General features: G+C 36.6%; 1 protein-coding gene across 1 annotated transcript in view; it reads right to left on the bottom strand.

The window, feature by feature from the left end:
* CNTNAP2 (contactin associated protein like 2) overlaps window positions 1-18555 on the bottom strand; it is a 1021786-nt gene that overhangs the window by 154025 nt on the left and 849206 nt on the right. The window contains exon 15 of the mRNA XM_005424150.2: window positions 15873-16000. Within this exon, the coding sequence (XP_005424207.1) occupies window positions 15873-16000 (128 nt within the window). The remainder of the gene's footprint in view (window positions 1-15872; window positions 16001-18555) is intronic.

Genomic DNA, 18555 nt, shown 5'->3' with positions numbered 1-18555 from the left:
GAGCTCTAAAGGCAACTCCTCACCTTCTGGGCACGGCAGAGAGCCAGACAAGCTCTGGCACACTGATATGAATGTTCCTTTGAACCACATGAAGCTATTCTCTTTCTGCCCTCACTATGCTTCCAGCAGTGTATTAGTATCTCTGGGAGATATCAACTCTGGGAGAAGGAGATAGGAAAATGAATTCAGAATATAGAAAATATAATCCCCCAACAAAAAACCAAAACCAAACAACAACAGCAAGAACAACAAAACTCCCCAAAAACAACTCCAAGAGGCCAAGTTACTTTGGGGGTTAAAAAAAAATCAACACAGATAAAAATATAGAAGATATAGGCTAGATTTTAAAAGAACAAATCCTTCCTGTAAGGGCTAGGATCCTTCCATGCTATACTGGTAAAGTGTCTTTTTTCTTGCATTCTCTATTTCAAAGATATAGAGACATGAGCATTTTGGATGGCGAATATTTTGACTGTGGGCCCTGACAACAGGGATTCAGCTGAGCCTGAGGTGAGTGTGTTAGCCCTTTAGTGTTGCAATGCAAAAATCTGCCTCAGTCAACTGTCCATAAATGTTGACATTTTAATGACAGCTACATTGTTTCCTAGATATCTAGTATTTTAAGTACTTTTAAAAAAATTGCAAAGCAGTACTCCAGGAAGTACTAATTCATTGGGTGTTACAGCTGGAAGCAGCTCTTGATGCTACAGTGTACATTTGATTTGAATCAAATAGCCTTGTGGCATTTGATTCAAATCAGATTCTTTAGACAATTTTTGGAATTGGAGGAGTCCTAAAATACTATAAATGTGAGCAAGGCAAAATGCATTTAACTGATTTTTAAAAACACTATAAAAACTGCATGGAAATAACAGGTACTTTTTGCAAGATTTTTTTTTTCTGGAGCGTATCTTTTATATAAATTGTAGATGTGGCTGCAGGAAGCAGTATAATGTGATTAAGGTCACAAAAACACCTCAACCAATATATATTACCATATCAAGTCTAAATTTACACCTGGTAGTCTTAATCTGTCTAAGGGGCTTGAAATATCTTCTATTTAAACTTATCCAGATAAGCTTAATGCTGAATATTTGGGCTACATATGCCTGTCTTTCATAAATGCAGAGGTAGAAGGAGTAAGACAGTGCTTATTTACAGGCAGCAGAGAAAAAAAATCAGGATTCTGTTTCCATCTGCCATTCAATATTATTGTATGAAACAAACTAACCTGGAACACACAAGCAAGCTGGAGCACACATGATCAATTGTCAAGTTATTTATATCGCCCTGTCTGGAAATGTGATGGATTTCCTCCATTTTATGGAACCAAACAAAGTCTAGGCTACCAGCTCATGATCCTAGATAGCCTGGGATAAATGCCTTGGGTAAAAGGACTGGAGTAGATCCAAGCACCAAACGGAATAACAGAATATCTTGGTTTTTTAATAGTTGCCTGCAGCCATGGAGATTGTGAAGTTCACCGCAGAAGGCTTCCAGCAGCTTCAAGGACAGTAGCTACAGGGCATTCCGTGGTACCTCTAAGCCAAGAAGTTGGTTATTAGTGCAGCCAGCTGTCTGAACTCCTGCTGACTGGATCCCTCCATCTCTCTGCCCCTTATAAATTTCAAAAGGACCTTAACACTCCAAGGAAAATTAAATGTATGGGTACCTGTGAGTACAAAAATACAGACTCAGGTAGGCTAAACTTTATAACTGACTCTCCTTCTCCCTGGTCTCAAATGTGAAAATCAAGAATATACAAGCTGTTTTTCCTTTATGAGCCACACCATCTTCTGCTAGAGGATTGGATGTCATAGAAATGTTTAGCAATCTATACCATCAATGGCTAGGATGGTAGGATTTATTATCACACTGATGCATTCAAAACTGTGTGTTCAACTTCCAGTTTGGTGATGAGCATTGGCAAACTTAACTTCAGCTTAATATTGTTTTTCATCTAGTAAATAGCTATTTGAGCTCCCCTAGGAGCTCTTCTCTATCTACGTTTTCAAAGCTCATATGTCTTTTGACTTCCTTCATGTCATGAAAAGTGTTTTCTCTGCTCATTTACAGACTGCTGTGCAAAAAAGCAGCCTCTGGAAATGGCTGGTGTGCAGCAGATCGCAGTCTACAAATCTGATAAAGAAAGACAACATTAAGCCTTCTAACAGCTACAGGCAGCCCTGCCATTTGCATCTGCTCCTTGCAGAAACAATCTGATCCTCTTCCAATGGTGAAGTTAAATGTCTGCAGTGCTACTCAGTGTTGATGGGCAGATATTTCCCATCACCTCTTCGGTTACCCTATCTGGGCACTCCCTGGCACCAGTCCGTGAAATACCAGGAGTGCTGCACTAGCGTGTGCCCACAGAAGGATCACTTGGCTGGAGGCACAGAAGTGATGGGTAAGGGAAGGGGGTGCAGAAAGGAAAAGCTATTCAAAGCCTCTTTTTCAGAGGATCAAACAGTTCTGTGCTTCTGTTCAGGGAATGCATGATGGACCAGGCAAGGGTTGGCCTGCTTTCACTGTGTGAGGGCTGCAGGCAGCACAGACCCTTGTGATGGAAGGCTGGGAGCTGCAAAAGCATCATTGCAGGGGCTCCATTTGCTGATCCTGCTGCCTGCTTCCCAGCTTTAAGGATAGTCTGCACTTAAAAGCTTCAGGAGATCTCTTACTGTTCAAGTTGCTTCAGTATATGTGATAATTTACTTTCCCATCAAATATAACAGGGAATACACATATTTGTGCTAGCTATTTCTACCCACAGTAATGTCTGTTTATTCATTATCCACTCAGCTATCTGTCTTTAATTAGTTCCTCAGCTGAATACTTCAAGCTGTGCTGTGCATGTCTGGAATGTTTCTTGTTTTACTAATGAATTTAATTTCCTTGATCATAGCTCAGTCGCTATGAACTACTGACTCTTCATGTGTAAATAAGAGGGAGGAGATGTGGAGGGCCCCTGGCTTGCTCTTTGTGATAAGTGATGATGTTTACTTGCCTAAGTCTCTTCAAGGGTGAGTACAACTAGGAAAGAGGGGACAAGTAACAAGGTAGAGAGAGAAATCTACAGCACAACCCTTCACTTCTCCAAGGATCTCAGGGAAAAGGTCAAGTCTAATAATTCTCCCTATGATTCATATTTTATACAGTCTGCAGAATTCAGAATCCATGGAGCCCAGAAAAATAAAATTTGCAGGTGCATTTTAGAAACATGTGAATATTATTCAAGAATAATTTTGGTTCTTACACACTAAACTCACAAAGGAAAATCATGGAGTAATTTCCTTATTTTCATGCATGGTACTGCGTAGAATAAGGCTGATATAAATTGTGTTTGATAGTCTTATATGTCACATTTTCTTTCAACATCAAATGTATTTTTTGGAGGCAAAACTCTATCTTGTTTTTTCCTGGTAAGTCACTACCTATATATGCAATTTCTTGTTGGTTAAGGATCTTTCTTGGTTTGGGATTTTGCTCATGTATTCTTGGATGTGACTGGAGAGTACTTAATTAATTGGGCTAGTAATTACCTAGGGATTTTCAGGATTTTGGCAAGTTTGTTTTGAAGTGATTCCGGGAGGATTGATGGAGACAGGCAATCTTTTTGCAAGAGTGTGTATATGTATATACATACACACACACACACACACACACATATATATATATATATATCTATAGGGTCTCTGCTTTGTTAGCATGTCCACCAGCTTCTATGCCACTGAATATCAGGAGGGAACTGAGGCAGTGTTTTTGCCATTTCTATTCCCTTCCTCAGAACACTATAGATGTTTGATAGCTAGGCAGACACAAACTAACCATGGTGGTTCCCAGCTGCTTGTCTGTGTGGTTTGGTAGCAGCTAAAGAGAGCCACATGTGGAAAGGCATTGTCCAGGTGTTGGTTGAGCTACTGCATCAGTACTAGTTACCTTTTAGCAGGATTGTCCTGTAAAACCCAGGAGAAAGAAAGGCCTGACTTACAGATCTTGACTCATTAAAACAGTCAGCCTGTGATCTCTGCCCCTTTCCTGGTTAACAAGCTATGAAATATTCAACAAGCATGCGAGGACTGAAGCATGTGAAGTGTGAGGAGAGTCTGAGGTGACTGGGTTTGATTATCCCCCATCCCCATTTCAGAAAATATTTTCATTACAATGTGAAATAAATTTATCAAGTCAGTGCTAAAAAGATAAAGAACTACAATAATGAAATCCTACACATTTTTGTTATTTAGATATTCCAACATTTCATGGATTTAAGCAAAATATCAACAAAAGACCTTTCCTTTTGCGTTGCCATGAGAAATTGTTATTGAACTGATAACAATGACACACATCTTGAATTTACAGCTTCAGATGCTGGTTTGCTATTTTCTCAAAAAATTGCCTATTTCTTTAAGCATCTTAACTTTATTTGCCTGTATCTTGCCCTACACTACTACAGATTTTCTGAGCTGGGATAGCTGCAATGAACTGTATGATAATAAAACTTTAATTTAATGACTGGCTGTCCTTAAAATTGCCTAACGATATTATGGAGAACAATCAGATTAGCCACCTGAAATACAGTGTGTGCACAGAGAATAGGGAAAAGCTCTCTCTACATGATGATATAGGGAGACAACTTCAGGATAAGGAGGGATAAAATGTCAGTTAATCACATTAGGATTTAAACAGGACTGAGGATTCTTCAGGAATGTTTACTTTTATTTTACAGAAGTGAAATCTCCAAAATCTCGATCTCAGCATAGGGAGTTATTTTGCATTTACAGAAAGGAAAGAAGGAGAGCCTCTCCCATGAAGGAAATGCTAAATTTAGTTTTTCTAGCAAGATCTTGCCATTTTTAGAAAACACTGAAGTTTTTGAGAGTTTTGAAGGAAATGGAAAGTTTCTTGAAACTGTTAATGAAACATAACTACACTGAGCTGATTGGTTTGAAAATTTTACTCTGATTTGGGCATTTTAAACAGGCATTTAGTTCAAAACTTCATTTATGAAATATGGTTAATCAGTGATGAAAAAGGCTCTTTTCTAAAATGTTGAAAGTCAAAGTCACAATGATGTCCTTCTATTGGTGAGAACTTGATAACCAACATTTCTATTTCAAATGACTTTTATTTTCAGAGTTTACATGACAAGAATTTCTGAGAATTTGCTCTTCTTTTTGGGATGGGAAATTAAAGTATTTCCTGGAAGAATCTCTTTTCTACATTTTTGGGAACATCTTAACTTTCCTGGGAGATGTCCTGCCAATTGTGGGTGACATTTACTTCTGCCTGAATCTGAAATACAAAGACACAAGAACAGCTCATAACAATAAATTCTTTTAAATTTAATCTTGTCATAGGTAATCTAAAAGAAATGATAATGGAAGTTACTTGAACACAGATACATGAACTATGTTCTGTGTGTAATAATTGATTTACACCGATTTAGTTCCTCAGTTTTCAGAAGCAGATCTATTTGGAGTGACAAGGCAAAAGTTTTCCATCAGCACGAGTTCATGAAACCAAGGATAAAGAAAAAAAATATAGATACAGTGGGCATTCTGGAAATTGATTAGCTAAAGGACCGTCTGAAAAGAAACTTTTGAAACCATAAATCACTACTGGCTCTCTTTTCATAACTGCTTCTTTGAAAGCTGTTCTCATGAAAAATATTGCTCCTCTGAATTAGACCAAATCAGATGAGGAGATGGTTCTTCAAAAATGAGAGCTGAAATACAGGCATATAAAAATGTTAGAATTTGCTGCTTAATATTGTAAGTTGAAAGCTTCATGATTCTGCAAGCTTAGCTAATATCTTTGAAGGACTGACTACTGTAAGCTCGTAACAGGAAAGGGATAGAACTGCTCTTAATTTCTTTAATGACATAAAAGATACTATTTTTGTAAGGTACAGGATTTCCCCTCCTCTCCTTTTAATTCTATCTGAGCTGGTTCAAAAATAAAATTATTGACTAAAATTATCAGCCTTTTCAAGTTTCTTTGTTTGCCTTGAAGAACCAAATTGGCACCTCAAAATGAATGTTTTAAGCACAGAAAAGAGGAAGAATTAAGGGGAAATGCAACCTGTCCTCTGAAATCTGCTCTGTAAATATCTAATTTATGGCACTTCGCAGATTGCAGCATTAATTTGGAACCCAGCATACCCAAACTCAGAAATTTAACAGTGGAAGTTATCCATAGCATTATCATTGGAAAAAGGAGTAAGTAGGCAATACTTCATATTTCTTTTACAGTTTTTTTAGCCCTTTCTCTTGCACACTTCCAAGTTTTCCATAGAAGACAAAGATCAGAAAAAAGGTTAAAAAACAGCTCAGAGAAAAGAAATAGGAGGTTATTTTTTAATATATGGATTCCACTTCTCTTAAACTATTATTATATTCCCTTTTAACAGTTCAGACTTCTAATCACTTGACAAAAATGCACAACTTTGCAACCCTATGGTAAAAGTTTCCTTTGGGAACTGTATCATAGTTGTACATGAAAATCTAGAATGACTTGCTTCACTGAGAGAGAGAAAGATCAGGTAATGTTCCTTCAAAAATTCTGGAAAGCATGTGTATAATTATATATATATACCCATATAATACGACTTGATTATGGGAAGGTTTTGAACTGAAGCTGTCAAAATTCAGTCCTATAATTAAAGGATGGGGAGAGTAGCCTGTGGGATGAGATATCATTACGAATAGCAGCTGTGATTGTGGAATACATCCCTGACCTTCCTTTTATTCTATCATTGGATAGAAAAGGTTCAACCATGGTAAATGCTTGTATTTAGACATAATTAGAGCTAGCTTGGCTCCCTAGCATGGAGATCAGTGGTGCAAGTTAAACGAGTACCAAAGGTCTCCAACTCTTTCTTATGAGCTTTTCCATCTTAGTGATTGAACATCTGAAGTATTACTGAGACACTCTGCATTGTGTGTCAGATATTGGGTGCTGTGAGGCTATAAATGGCTGTCCCTCATCCTGCTGCCAATCACTTATCCATGTCTAAATGAGACTGAATTTACATAACTCACACACAGGGATGAATGACACTGACCTCACTCTACCTCACCTTCAATAATTCTCTGGCTTTTTCTGTTCTTTTTGCTTTTTAAATGTCAGTCAGTGCTGCAGGACTGCACAGGCCAAAAGTATTAAAGTGAGAAAGAGTTGAACCTAAAAAAAAAAAAGATAATTCCCTCCCTATTATACCTCATTTCTAAGAAAACTCAGGCTAATGGGGTGAAATTTAAAGGTGGCTGCGAATCTGTACATGTAATAGACAGGATTCCAGAAACTTCTCAATCCCCAGTTTAGTCACAGGTTCTCCTAACTCCTTATGGCTTTACTGACATCTCCCTCTCACCACTTTTCTATACACTGTAGGAATTCTCTCATCATTTAATCCTTAGATTTTGTTTGTATCCCACACAATTGCTTTTCTTATTTTGCTACAGGTAAGAGGTAAGACAGTAATATGCATTACAATCACAGAGATGGTAAAATTTTTGAAATTATAATTAAAGTACGACTTCTAGAGGACTTGGGTTTAATATGAACTGCTACTGTGTGTCATGTATCAGACTAACGATGCTTGCTTAGATTCCCTAGGAATCTGGAGACAATACTTTACGTGAACTGCTTCAGATACTTCTTTTTTGCATTAAAGAAGATAAAATTAACTGCAGTATAATCACAATGATGAGGAGAATTTGAATAAAATTAGCTCTTAATTCCATTTGAATTCTGTATCTTGGAAACATAAAGCTCATAACTCCTCTATGGAACTTCACCATTTTTTTCTTTTATGATCAGTTGGAGAATTGAACATGGGCATCGACTGCCATATGTTTTCATTACTTCAGCAAATATGTAAAAAGAGCCAAATTTATTAGTTCATTGATATTTAAATGAACTATCTTCTGTAGTTTATACCAATGTATACATTTTGGTAGAATTGAATGTGTATTAGAATTAAAATTATTCTGTAATAGGCAGGTCAATTTCTATCTTAAAATTTTTTCAGTTTTACATTTCATGATGAATCTGGGAAGGGTGGAGATGTAAATTGTAAATTGTGGAGTTGTGTTATTCTTTGTACCTACATTCACATATGTGTGAAACAGGTGTGACTCTCCTTTTCAAAGGCAGTAGAGGATGCACAGGGAAAGTAACCACAGGCAGGTAAACAGTAAAGATGAACAGGTTGAAAAGCATTTCCTATCAAAACAGATACTCAGAGCATACTGCCTTCACGACCTTAAGGAAAAGTCTCCAGCAATGTAAATTGCATTCATAATGAAAATACACACTGAGTGACAGTGTAATCTATAATACTTTCATACACTACCAGGTAATAGGCAAAAGCATCATAAATCTCACTCTTTTGAACAAAGCACTCAAGCTCCACTGGATCTTTGCAAAGATGGAAAAGGATTTTTTAAAAGGTCTCAAACTGCATCAAGAGCCATTGCTTGTGGTTCAAATGATCTTTCCTTGGTATATTCTGATGGGAACAAGTCCACGTTTTTCCTTTTTACCTTGGGTTACTGATGTTCATGTGGCACAAATTGTATGGGACATTGTTTTTCTAATTTGCCAAAACTGAAATTGATTCTACTGTTACTTTTTTCTCTTGTGTTATTTGCAGGCATCCTGTTGCTTCAGTCAAGTATAAAAAGACATGTCCAATAGGAAAATGGTTAAACTGTGTGTGATCTGTACTATTTCCTGATCTGTGACATAAGTAGATCTCATGGGTAGGATTTGCTTTCAGAAAGGAAATAGAACAAAACCTGACAGTGAGTAGGATGCAACAGAGAATATTCATATATAACCTATGAGTCAATGTGTTTTTGTGTTAAAATTGTGTCACTTTACAAGCATTTATTCAATGGATACACATGTATTCAAATTTTGAACTGAAAGAGAATTTTATGACCATGTAATAAACCTCAGTAAAGGTCTTGTACTATAGAAACACTGAGAGCTTATAAATCATTAATGTTACCAATTCCCTGTGGGTTTTGAGATGATATAAAAAAAGAACCAAACCACAGCTTTATGTAGAAAAAGCACTCACAGAATCTTGCAGTTCTATGGAGACTAATTCATGCCAAATATCTAGGCCAAAATGTTTCCTGCTGTACAAAGGCAAAGGGGTAGGAGAAAAGTGTCTAGAATGATTAGCTAGGTTTAAGTACTACCACAAACAAAGGAAATATTTTTGGAACTTAAATAATTCCAACCACACACATTCAAATGCTGTTCACACTGCTTACCACTCCCCATTGCCCAAACTCAAGGCAATTCCAGCTGATTTGCAATTTCAGAGATATTAGGTCTTCTCATTTTTGGTACTGTTCACGATGGATCATCTAAGGTAGTGCTTATCTTGCTGAAAACACACGTAACAGGGAGTCCTAAATTAAATGAAAAAATTTTTGGTGGACAACATCAGGGAATCACTTTTGAGTGTAATTATAGAGAACTGATTCCAATTAAAAAGGATGACAAAGCTACCAGCCAGAATGCCAGCACTTGGAGCACTTGGCTTAGGAAGGATACAAGAACACACGCATGAGAAGGACACACTTTATCCCATATCCACCTTTAAATTTCCTGGCATGTTTCACCATGAAATGCCCTAAATTCATGAGACTAATGGAGATTTTCCAGCTGGTATTTTCAAGACAGGCAAAGTTTTATCTACATGGCCAGAAACAGCCTATACTTGTATGAGATAACAAGCCACAGTCTAAGTTTTCCTGGGAGGTGAGAAAACGAAGACTTTTCTTAGAAATATTAAGACTCCACAGGAGGGCATTTAAGCACTGCTTCCTAGAGAAAATATTTCTGCATGAAGATGAAAATGAATTCTAGTTAAACTCCACAATAAATTTAATTATGCATTATGAAACAGGGTTAAAGGTGAAGGGAAAGTCTTAAGAATGAGAAATGACAATATTTAAATTGGATGTTAAACAACTGCAAAAGAATGGATTTTTTTTCTTTAAAAGTTTCAGAAAAATGACCTAGTGGGTCATTTTTTTTCTCTTGGGTCTCTGAGGAAAACAATTGCATATGAAAGAGAACCTCAGCAGTTTCATTAACTAAAGGAAAGATCCCTACCCAAATCTGAACTGAAGACTGTAGTTTTGTCACCCTCAGCATAATCCACTGAAAAAATCAAATGAGTCTGAAACAGTACTCCTGGCAGTACGTGGCTGGCAGGCTGCTTTTATTGAAAGGACACTTTTCTTTCTCCTGTTTTGCTGGTAGCACTGGAACAACCGTGATAAGCAGCAAGTACAATGTCTTGATGTTCTTTGGATGAATCTGTATTTCCCCTTGAATAACACGATTTACAATCCAGTGTAGCACATAAAGACATGCCTTGGTAATAGATGTGGAAATACAGCAGACAAATTTTCATGTGCACTGAAGGCACCTATAGGTACTTGTGAAAAAAATTTAAACTCTTAGACGGATCAAGTTTTGGTTTGTATTTTCCTTACTGAACATATCACAATTTATTTGAAAATCATAAGAAATTAATAATAATAATATAAAAATGTAGGTAGATATATCTAGCAATACAAGCAAAAAAAAAAAAAAAAAGGAAATGTAGAAAAATCGAGAGATTTTCACTGGTTTTCCAACCTTAGTGGGAGAGAAGTAATTAACAACTCAAAAAGGGAATTGCCTAAATTTCAGATCTTTAATCCCACCACACAAGCCTCTGGCAGAATCACTGCTTCAGGAGTTTCAGAAGACAAATTTTTGTACTTTTCTGAGAGCATTCTGGCTGGGTTTTGGTTTTTGGTAGGGGGTATCACTGATGTTAATTTTCATTTGATACAGTGAAAACACTGTAAGGCAAGTCACTATATAACTGGAATGTTGTCCAAGATAGAGTAGGAGTAAATTGTTTCTACTTCCAGGAGAGGATTCAATTCTAGTTGAATCTTTCAATAATTCAAATACATTGTGGTTGTCTGGTAATTTTTTTTTCTGGGATACTTTCCAGCTTACCTATATATGTAAGAGTAACAACACTGCAGATCTGTCTGAGTGGACACACTGCAGATCCTACTAGAGAATTGACCTCGGACAGAAGTTTAATGTGTAACTGGAAACTGCACTGTAAGGCTGTGCTATTTTTTCCCTGAAACTCAGGGTGGTACCCTTGAAAAACAAGTTCAGCATGTTGAAAGAGTCCTCAATTTGCAATGTAATGAAAATGGATTTAGCGTGCACATGAAACAGTTAATTTATTTTCATTACAAGTGACAGTTCTGAGTCACCAACATGCACAGGTGATGAATAAGAAGTGCTTAAGGAATACAAACCCACACTTCACCAAGGATACCAGCTTCTAAGCAATGACCCTGGAAGTGGCTGTCTGGTTTAGATAACTACACAGGGGTTTCAATGCAAACCCAGAGTCACAAAAAACGTGCATGGCCATACCACTGTCTGAATAAATAAACCAACTCTGCTGGAACATTCTAAAAGGAGCAAAGCCAGAAGTGATATTTATAAGCTAAAGAAACAAAGCATCAGTAATGAAAGGAGTAATAATGAGCAATAATCAAAATTACTGAAAAAAAGAACTCAAGGTATATTTCCCCTGAACACATGCACGGTTATATGCATACAAGCTCAAAAAAAATTCAATGCCTTGATGGAAGAAATGAGTTTTGATTTATTCCTGAACTTCTGTTACCTGTCAAGGGGACATTTTTTGTCTGTCTCTGCAGGTTCTACAAGCACACTGCTGATACGGGTCTTCATGAAAACTTAGCTTAGAAAGAACCACAGTCAGTGCAGCTGCTTCCTCCTCCACATTTTGAAGATTACAGATAAGAGAAGTAATACACAAGAAAATGATTCATGGCTCAGAAATCAAAGTCTTACTGGGAGAATAAAAACTGTACAGCAGAGGAGATGGAAAAAACATAAATCTGAGCTGTGTAAAAAACATCTCCCCTTTAAATTCTGTCTTTGCTATAGTGGAAATGGGACAAAAGGAAAATACACTCAAGGAGAAAAGCAAATGTAGAGCAGAATAGTCAGTCTGTTCCCCTCTGGGCTTATAAAGAGCAAACTCGAATCAAAATCCTTGGAAGTCCTTGGGAAGAGGATACTCTTAGCAGGTAGCAAATATAGAAGCTTTGTGAAAACTGGTATTTTCCTAAGGGGAATGAAAAAAAATCTTCAGAAGGTGCCAGAAGCCACAAAAGTAATTTTGATTCAATATGATTATCAATAAAATCTCTGTAGCAATAGCCCCACCATGGCAAACTTAGTTCTTCTGTTTGGTTTCAAAAGAAATTACCAGATCTGCTTTTGAAGCCTTGATCTACCACCTCAGGCTGAGCTTAGACACAAAAAAACCCTCAGTACACTTGTGTTCTGGGAAAAGACTCAAGGTGCCCCTTTGCATTACAGTGATATAGCATAAAGAGATGGACAAGGTATTTCTATTACTGGTTGGCCAAGGTTAAATGCAGGGCTGCTGAGGAGTCAGCTTATACGTATTAGAAAAACTGTAATAGGTCTGTAAAGGGATTTTAATCAGTGTCTCAAGGTTAACTGAAGAATAAAAATTATTAATTTGTCATTCTATTGTGCCCTTTTTTCTAGATCCTGCACAGAATAATTTTACTTCAGGGAAAACATGAGTAGTTCCCTTATCCAGTATTACTATGGAGACTAAGGACAGGTTTTTTTTTGTTTCTACTTTAAATTCCAGTTCTGCTAAGAGGATATTGAGATTGTGCTGATAAACTGCCACAGTCATTCTGTAAGTACAACACTCACAGAGCTGTGGGCAGGAAGGACTGCTTTGCTTTAAGTCTGTGTAGAGTGGACATTTGCTGAAAACCTTGCTTGATCTTTGAATCATTGCAATACAGTGTCAAAAACCCCCACCAAATTAATTTCCTCTTTGTGCACCTGTTCTCTATGAAATTGCATAAGTTTGCTTCCCTGGTAGGTCAGCACTTAGAAAAATCATTAGATATTTAGAAAGCATTCCTCCACACTAAAATGGCAAATAGAAAAGAGACATCCTGCATATTTATCCCAAGGTGCAAAACAGGCCCCAGACCAGATTTATGGGATTTTTGCTACAGTAACTAGATGAGATTTCATCATTCTGATAGAATTCAGCCACTTAAGCAGATCTTTAGAGGGGTAATAAAGGCCCTTTTTGCTGACTACTTTTCATAATGCAAGTAGTGTTTTGTGAGGTGCAGTTAAATATGAAAAATACTTCTGTAACACAGAGGTGTGTAATCATGCACAAACCAGTTTTCTGATCGTTATCTCCAACAATAGCTACTATTCAAGAACAGCCCTAATCAGGTAATAAATCAGGCAAAAATGAAAATGCAATTGTCATTTTTGGGACAAAAATAAAACCTATATTTCTGAAAGAAGAATACAGTTATTTTTGCAACAGGAAAACAGTTATGATTCTGCAATCTTACTTGTTTCATGTCAAAACAAATTGAACTGAGATGAATGATTTTCAGATTTAGTTTGGCCACTCAATGGTGTAGGAAGAGTTAATTGTTGTGGCTTCTGCTGATTAATGGATCCTTGAGAACTTGATGAGCATGGGAAGAAGTGAATTGTATGAAATGACAAATATTTTTGCTTTCTTTAATTCTCTTTGCTCTCAGATATTGAGCTTTCAGCTGACTCTTTTTAAGGGCTGTAAAGTCCATTAGCTCTGTGGTACTCTTACAGCTGTACTCAGGCACAGGTGTGAGTTGGCCCAGGTGACATGTCCCTGTCTCTAGATGTAACACAGCGTTAGCTAGGAAGTGTTTGGCAAATTATTCTGTAATTCTGGTGGGGAAATATGTCTTAATGTGCTGCAAAATAGTCACTGGACTATGGATTAATACAACACATGGTATGGACAACCCTCAGGGCAAGACAAGTTGTCACAGTATTGGCTGCAACCACTTCTATTGAGAAATTCTTCTAAATAGGTAAATATTTATTTGGCTGGTTACTTTTTTTACCTTCCTTGCAAGCAAAACAAAAAACTATTTCTTAGACAGTCTTCATAACTAGAACTGAATTTCATTTAAACATGCAACTGAATTTAACTGAAAACTGAACTGTGCGGTGATGACACTCAACATCTTTAGTGCTAATAATGTTGGTTTTGATGCATGCAACACACACACACACACACAACATATACACACAAATAAATTGGTTTGTGGTTTGCTGTTGTTGTTTTTAATAATTTCCCAGAAATTTGGTACTTTGGATCTTTCTTAAAATTTGGAATAAAAGCACAGTTTAAAATTTTGGAATTTTCTCTGGAATGGAAACCTTGTTTACCACAAGGTGAAACAGCAGCTGTTGTATACATTCAAGAAAGAATACAAAGGGGAATGCTTAGTAAATGCACTGGGAATATAAAACAGGAGCTTTGCAAAGCTGGAGTCTATACTATCTCCTGTGAGAAAAATTATACTAGATTTTTGACAGTAATATATGGTCATGGAAAGAAATTCAAATTTATTCATAGGCAAAGTTTTTCAAAAACTATGAATCATATCTGTAAAGTTCATGGAGAAAATTAAATTAATCAGGATGGTAGGAATACACCCGTTCAGTTTCCCAAAAGACTGTGTCACTCAGTCACACTCTAATAAAGGCTATTGCCTGCTCAGATGAGGTTTCATTTATACTAATATTTAGAAATGGCTCACACTTTAGAGGCTGACATTTCCAGAAGCACTCAAATTCGGAATATGAGGAATATGGGTGCAAGAAAAATAATATTTGTTATTTTTTGTCATCAGTTGTAAGAGCCTATTACAAAAAAGTTTATCAAATATAGATGAGACACAAACAAACATAGACGGACCTGTGATTGGTCAAACACCATAAATAACAAGCAAAAATACATGATGTGAATACTTCTGCATCATGTCTGTCTCACAGGGTGAGTTATAGTACTGTTTATTGTGAATGGGTTTTATATTATTTATAGATCACACAAATATTACTTGTTTTAAATTAAATCAGACAACCTTTGCTTACTGCACCTATTATAAGAGAACTGCCTTAAAACACAGCGGACAAATGAAACGTGTGTCAATTGCAGAGTCTGAATTTTTGAAGAGTGATTTAGAAGGGCCTTAAACAGTTGCCCTGCCTTTGGTAGTAAATTTCATCTCCTGAAATATAAAATAGACTGAAGCAATACCACAATTTTCCTCAGTGCATTCCAATTTTGAGTGCGTGCAGTGGAAATTTATACGTGATACTGATTTACTCTATCAGTAGGTGATCAAACTGGAGGATGTACATCTCTTATCACCACTCAGCCTGGAAACCAGAGACTGCAGCAAAAAAACCCCAGTGCTTTTCATGGAAACATCTAGTCCTGATACAGTTAGCATCTGGTAACAATCTTGTCAAACTTTGTACACCTACGGCCAGAGATTACAGTGATGAGTTTTGCCATCATTTATAGAAGCATAGTAATGATAATGATGCTGACAAGAGCACCCAAGAGAAGCACAGATGTGGAGAGATATTATTATGCAATCTATATTATATTACTGCTCATTACTACTGCTCATCTATATAAACTTAGTTGAATAATCCAAGTTGCCACATTTACCATAAATTAAAGAAGAATACTGATATTATAAATGAAAAGGTAAGTCATTACATGTGTATTTTCATAGACAAAATTTCTCAGATCACATCATGCTTCCAAAAGGTCTTTTGAGCAGACAGCCATAATTTCCCATGGAGTGTCTCCAAAGGTACCCCTTTCCAACTGAGTTTCTACCCAGGAGTAAGCAGAAGGGAACCAGAGAACTCACGATCTCCTTGGCAGCGCACAGGACCCACGGACACCTTGGCTTCAGACCCAGGCCGGTCAAGATCTCCAACCACCACCTGGCTGACTGGTAGGTGCTCTTTGTAAGACAACATCCCACTATCTTTCCTCCTGAATTACAGAGACACAAAAAGAGAGCAATTGTGAAGCATATGAATTTATTTTCCTTGATCTGAGCACCAAACGAATAGGTGTACAAGAACTGCATGCAACTCAAACCTCATTTTAGTTAGCAAGACCACAAAAATTCAATTTATAGTCATGTCTTTGAGCTCCTCATTTCAACAGCAGCAAGTAACCCAGTGCTTTTTTCATGCTTAGACCAAATTACTGTGCACAGTTGCAATATTTTTCCTTTATTATTTCAAGAGATGAACCCAACTGCTATAGAGTGTTTTTTCTTCCAAATAGAAAATGAAATAAGCAATATTTAATGGGGTACTTTGTCTCTCAGCTGGTTTGCCTCTGTGGGTTTTTTTGGTTGCAATATTTTTTTTGTTGGCTTGTATTCTTTGTTTTGTTCTGTTTGTGTTTTTGTGGTTGATTTTATAAACACACACATAAAAGGCTAAATTATGAACACAGGAAGAAATGCCCTACATATAGTGTTAAGATTATAAATTTTTGACAGAAAAGAAAGAAGGAGAAAACAAAATAAATCCATCTATTTCCCTCTCTTTTCCCCCCTCTTTCTTTTTAGCTCTGTCCTGCCATGTAATTGGGTATCTAAAGTAAGGAACTTTTTGATCTTAAAAAAATCAATTCCTTTGTTCAAAAATATCACAGGATTAAGGTATCTAGAAAAGTTAATTGAACCACACAATATGACTATAACTGAGAACTTGTAATGATTTCAGGAAAATGAAAGTCTTTTTCATCTCTAACTTGGATGACTCCAAGATCGTACTCATTATATTGCTAATAACTGGGCAGCGCAGCAGGGATCTGCATGATCTGTGCTAATGTTCAGAGTCTTCCAGCAGGACAGTACTGTTTTCCTTCCAGCAGGACAGTACTGTTTTCCTGTAGCATCTCCAGTCACCACCCTTATTTGGTCCATCTGAAGAGATGGAAAAGAAAACATTCTTTTAAAAAGAAGCACAGCTGAATTAGTTAAGAAAATAGCCACCACATTTTTGAACAACAGCTCACTGGAACTAACGTCTGTTCTCTGTGATGAAGAGAGTAATTAGAGATTTAATTAGTAGAGTTTTCCAAATAGCAGGTGACTGTTTTACTTAATCTGTGTGTTCTTCCCCTTCAGAAAACTTGCTCCTTTGTGTTACATGACTCTTTGAGTTGCTGAGATCATTAGCCCTCTTTGGCTGGACACAGCTACACCAGGTGTGCTGTCGGTGAGGTTGTTACAGGACATTGCTAGAAAGGGAGCAAAATGGAGAGCAGGAACCCTGGCAGGCTGCTCCTGCACATTGTGATCATCTCCAGATCGCCTTGCCCTCTACAAAGGCATCCTTTTCATCAATTTGGAGACAAGCAGTATAAGAAAAGAAAGATTAAAGGAGTTTCCATTTAAGAAAGAAAAAAGTGAATAACAAAGGCAGGTATGTAGACCTAATCTTTGTCACTGCTAAAGACTGCATCCTTGGGATCCACTCTCTTCTAATAGAGGATAAATGTAGGTCATCACTTTACTCTTTATGAGGTTTTCCTCTGAGACTGGCTTTCTCTCCTGATTTTTACCCTTTCAAAGAACATTTTAAAGTTGGACATATCTATTTAAAATAAAGAATTCTTCGAAGAGTGGTAAAAAGAAAACTATTGGCATTTCTCTTTCTTTCTTCTTTCTTTCTTTCTTTCTTTCTTTCTTTCTTTCTTTCTTTCTTTCTTTCTTTCTTTCTTTCTTTCTTTCTTTCTTTCTTTCTTTCTTTCTTTCTTTCTTTCTTTCTTTCTTTCTTTCTTTCTTTCTTTCTTTCTTTCTTTCTTTCTTTCTTTCTTTCTTTCTTTCTTTCTTTCTTTCTTTCTTTCTTTCTTTCTTTCTTTCTTTCTTTCTTTCTTTCTTTCTTTCTTTCTTTCTTTCTTTCTTTCTTTCTTTCTTTCTTTCTTTCTTTCTTTCTTTCTTTCTTTCTTTCTTTCTTTCTTTCTTTCTTTCTTTCTTTCTTTCTTTCTTTCTTTCTTTCTTTCTTTCTTTCTCTCTCTCTTTGTCTCTTTGTCTTTCTCTCTCTCTCTTTCTTCTCTTTCTTCTCTTTCCTCTCTTTCCTCTCTTTCTTCTCTTTCTTTCTTTCTTCTCTTTCTCTCTTTCTTTCTTCTCTTTCTCTCTTTCTCTCTCTGTTTTTCTCTCTCTCTTTCTCTCTCTCTTTCTCTCTTTCCTCTTTCACAAAACCAGCTAATATTTCAGCTCCAAATAAGGATGTTAGAGGGCTGCAGTTTTCCTTTCACCAATAGCTTTCACTTCCTTTGAAGGAAATAAAAAAAAGCAGTAACAATTTTCTCTTCTTAACTGATAATTTTTTACTCATTTTAATATTTTATTTATGCACTTAGTGATATGGTCACTTTAAAGCCATTGCCATGACAATAAATGTTAGAGTTCTTTTCAGAAATAGCCTTATTTTCTGGTCATCATTTACTTGTGTCATCATTGTAGCATTTTCCCCCGTACTGAAACTATTGAGGACTGGGAGTGTTGAACTAAGAGTTGAGAGAGG

Source organism: Geospiza fortis, unplaced genomic scaffold, assembly GCF_000277835.1.
Source record: "Geospiza fortis unplaced genomic scaffold, GeoFor_1.0 scaffold120, whole genome shotgun sequence".
Lineage (NCBI taxonomy): Eukaryota > Metazoa > Chordata > Aves > Passeriformes > Thraupidae > Geospiza > Geospiza fortis.
The sequence above is the reverse complement of the archived record's forward strand: the minus strand, read 5'-3'. Positions and strand labels throughout refer to the sequence as shown.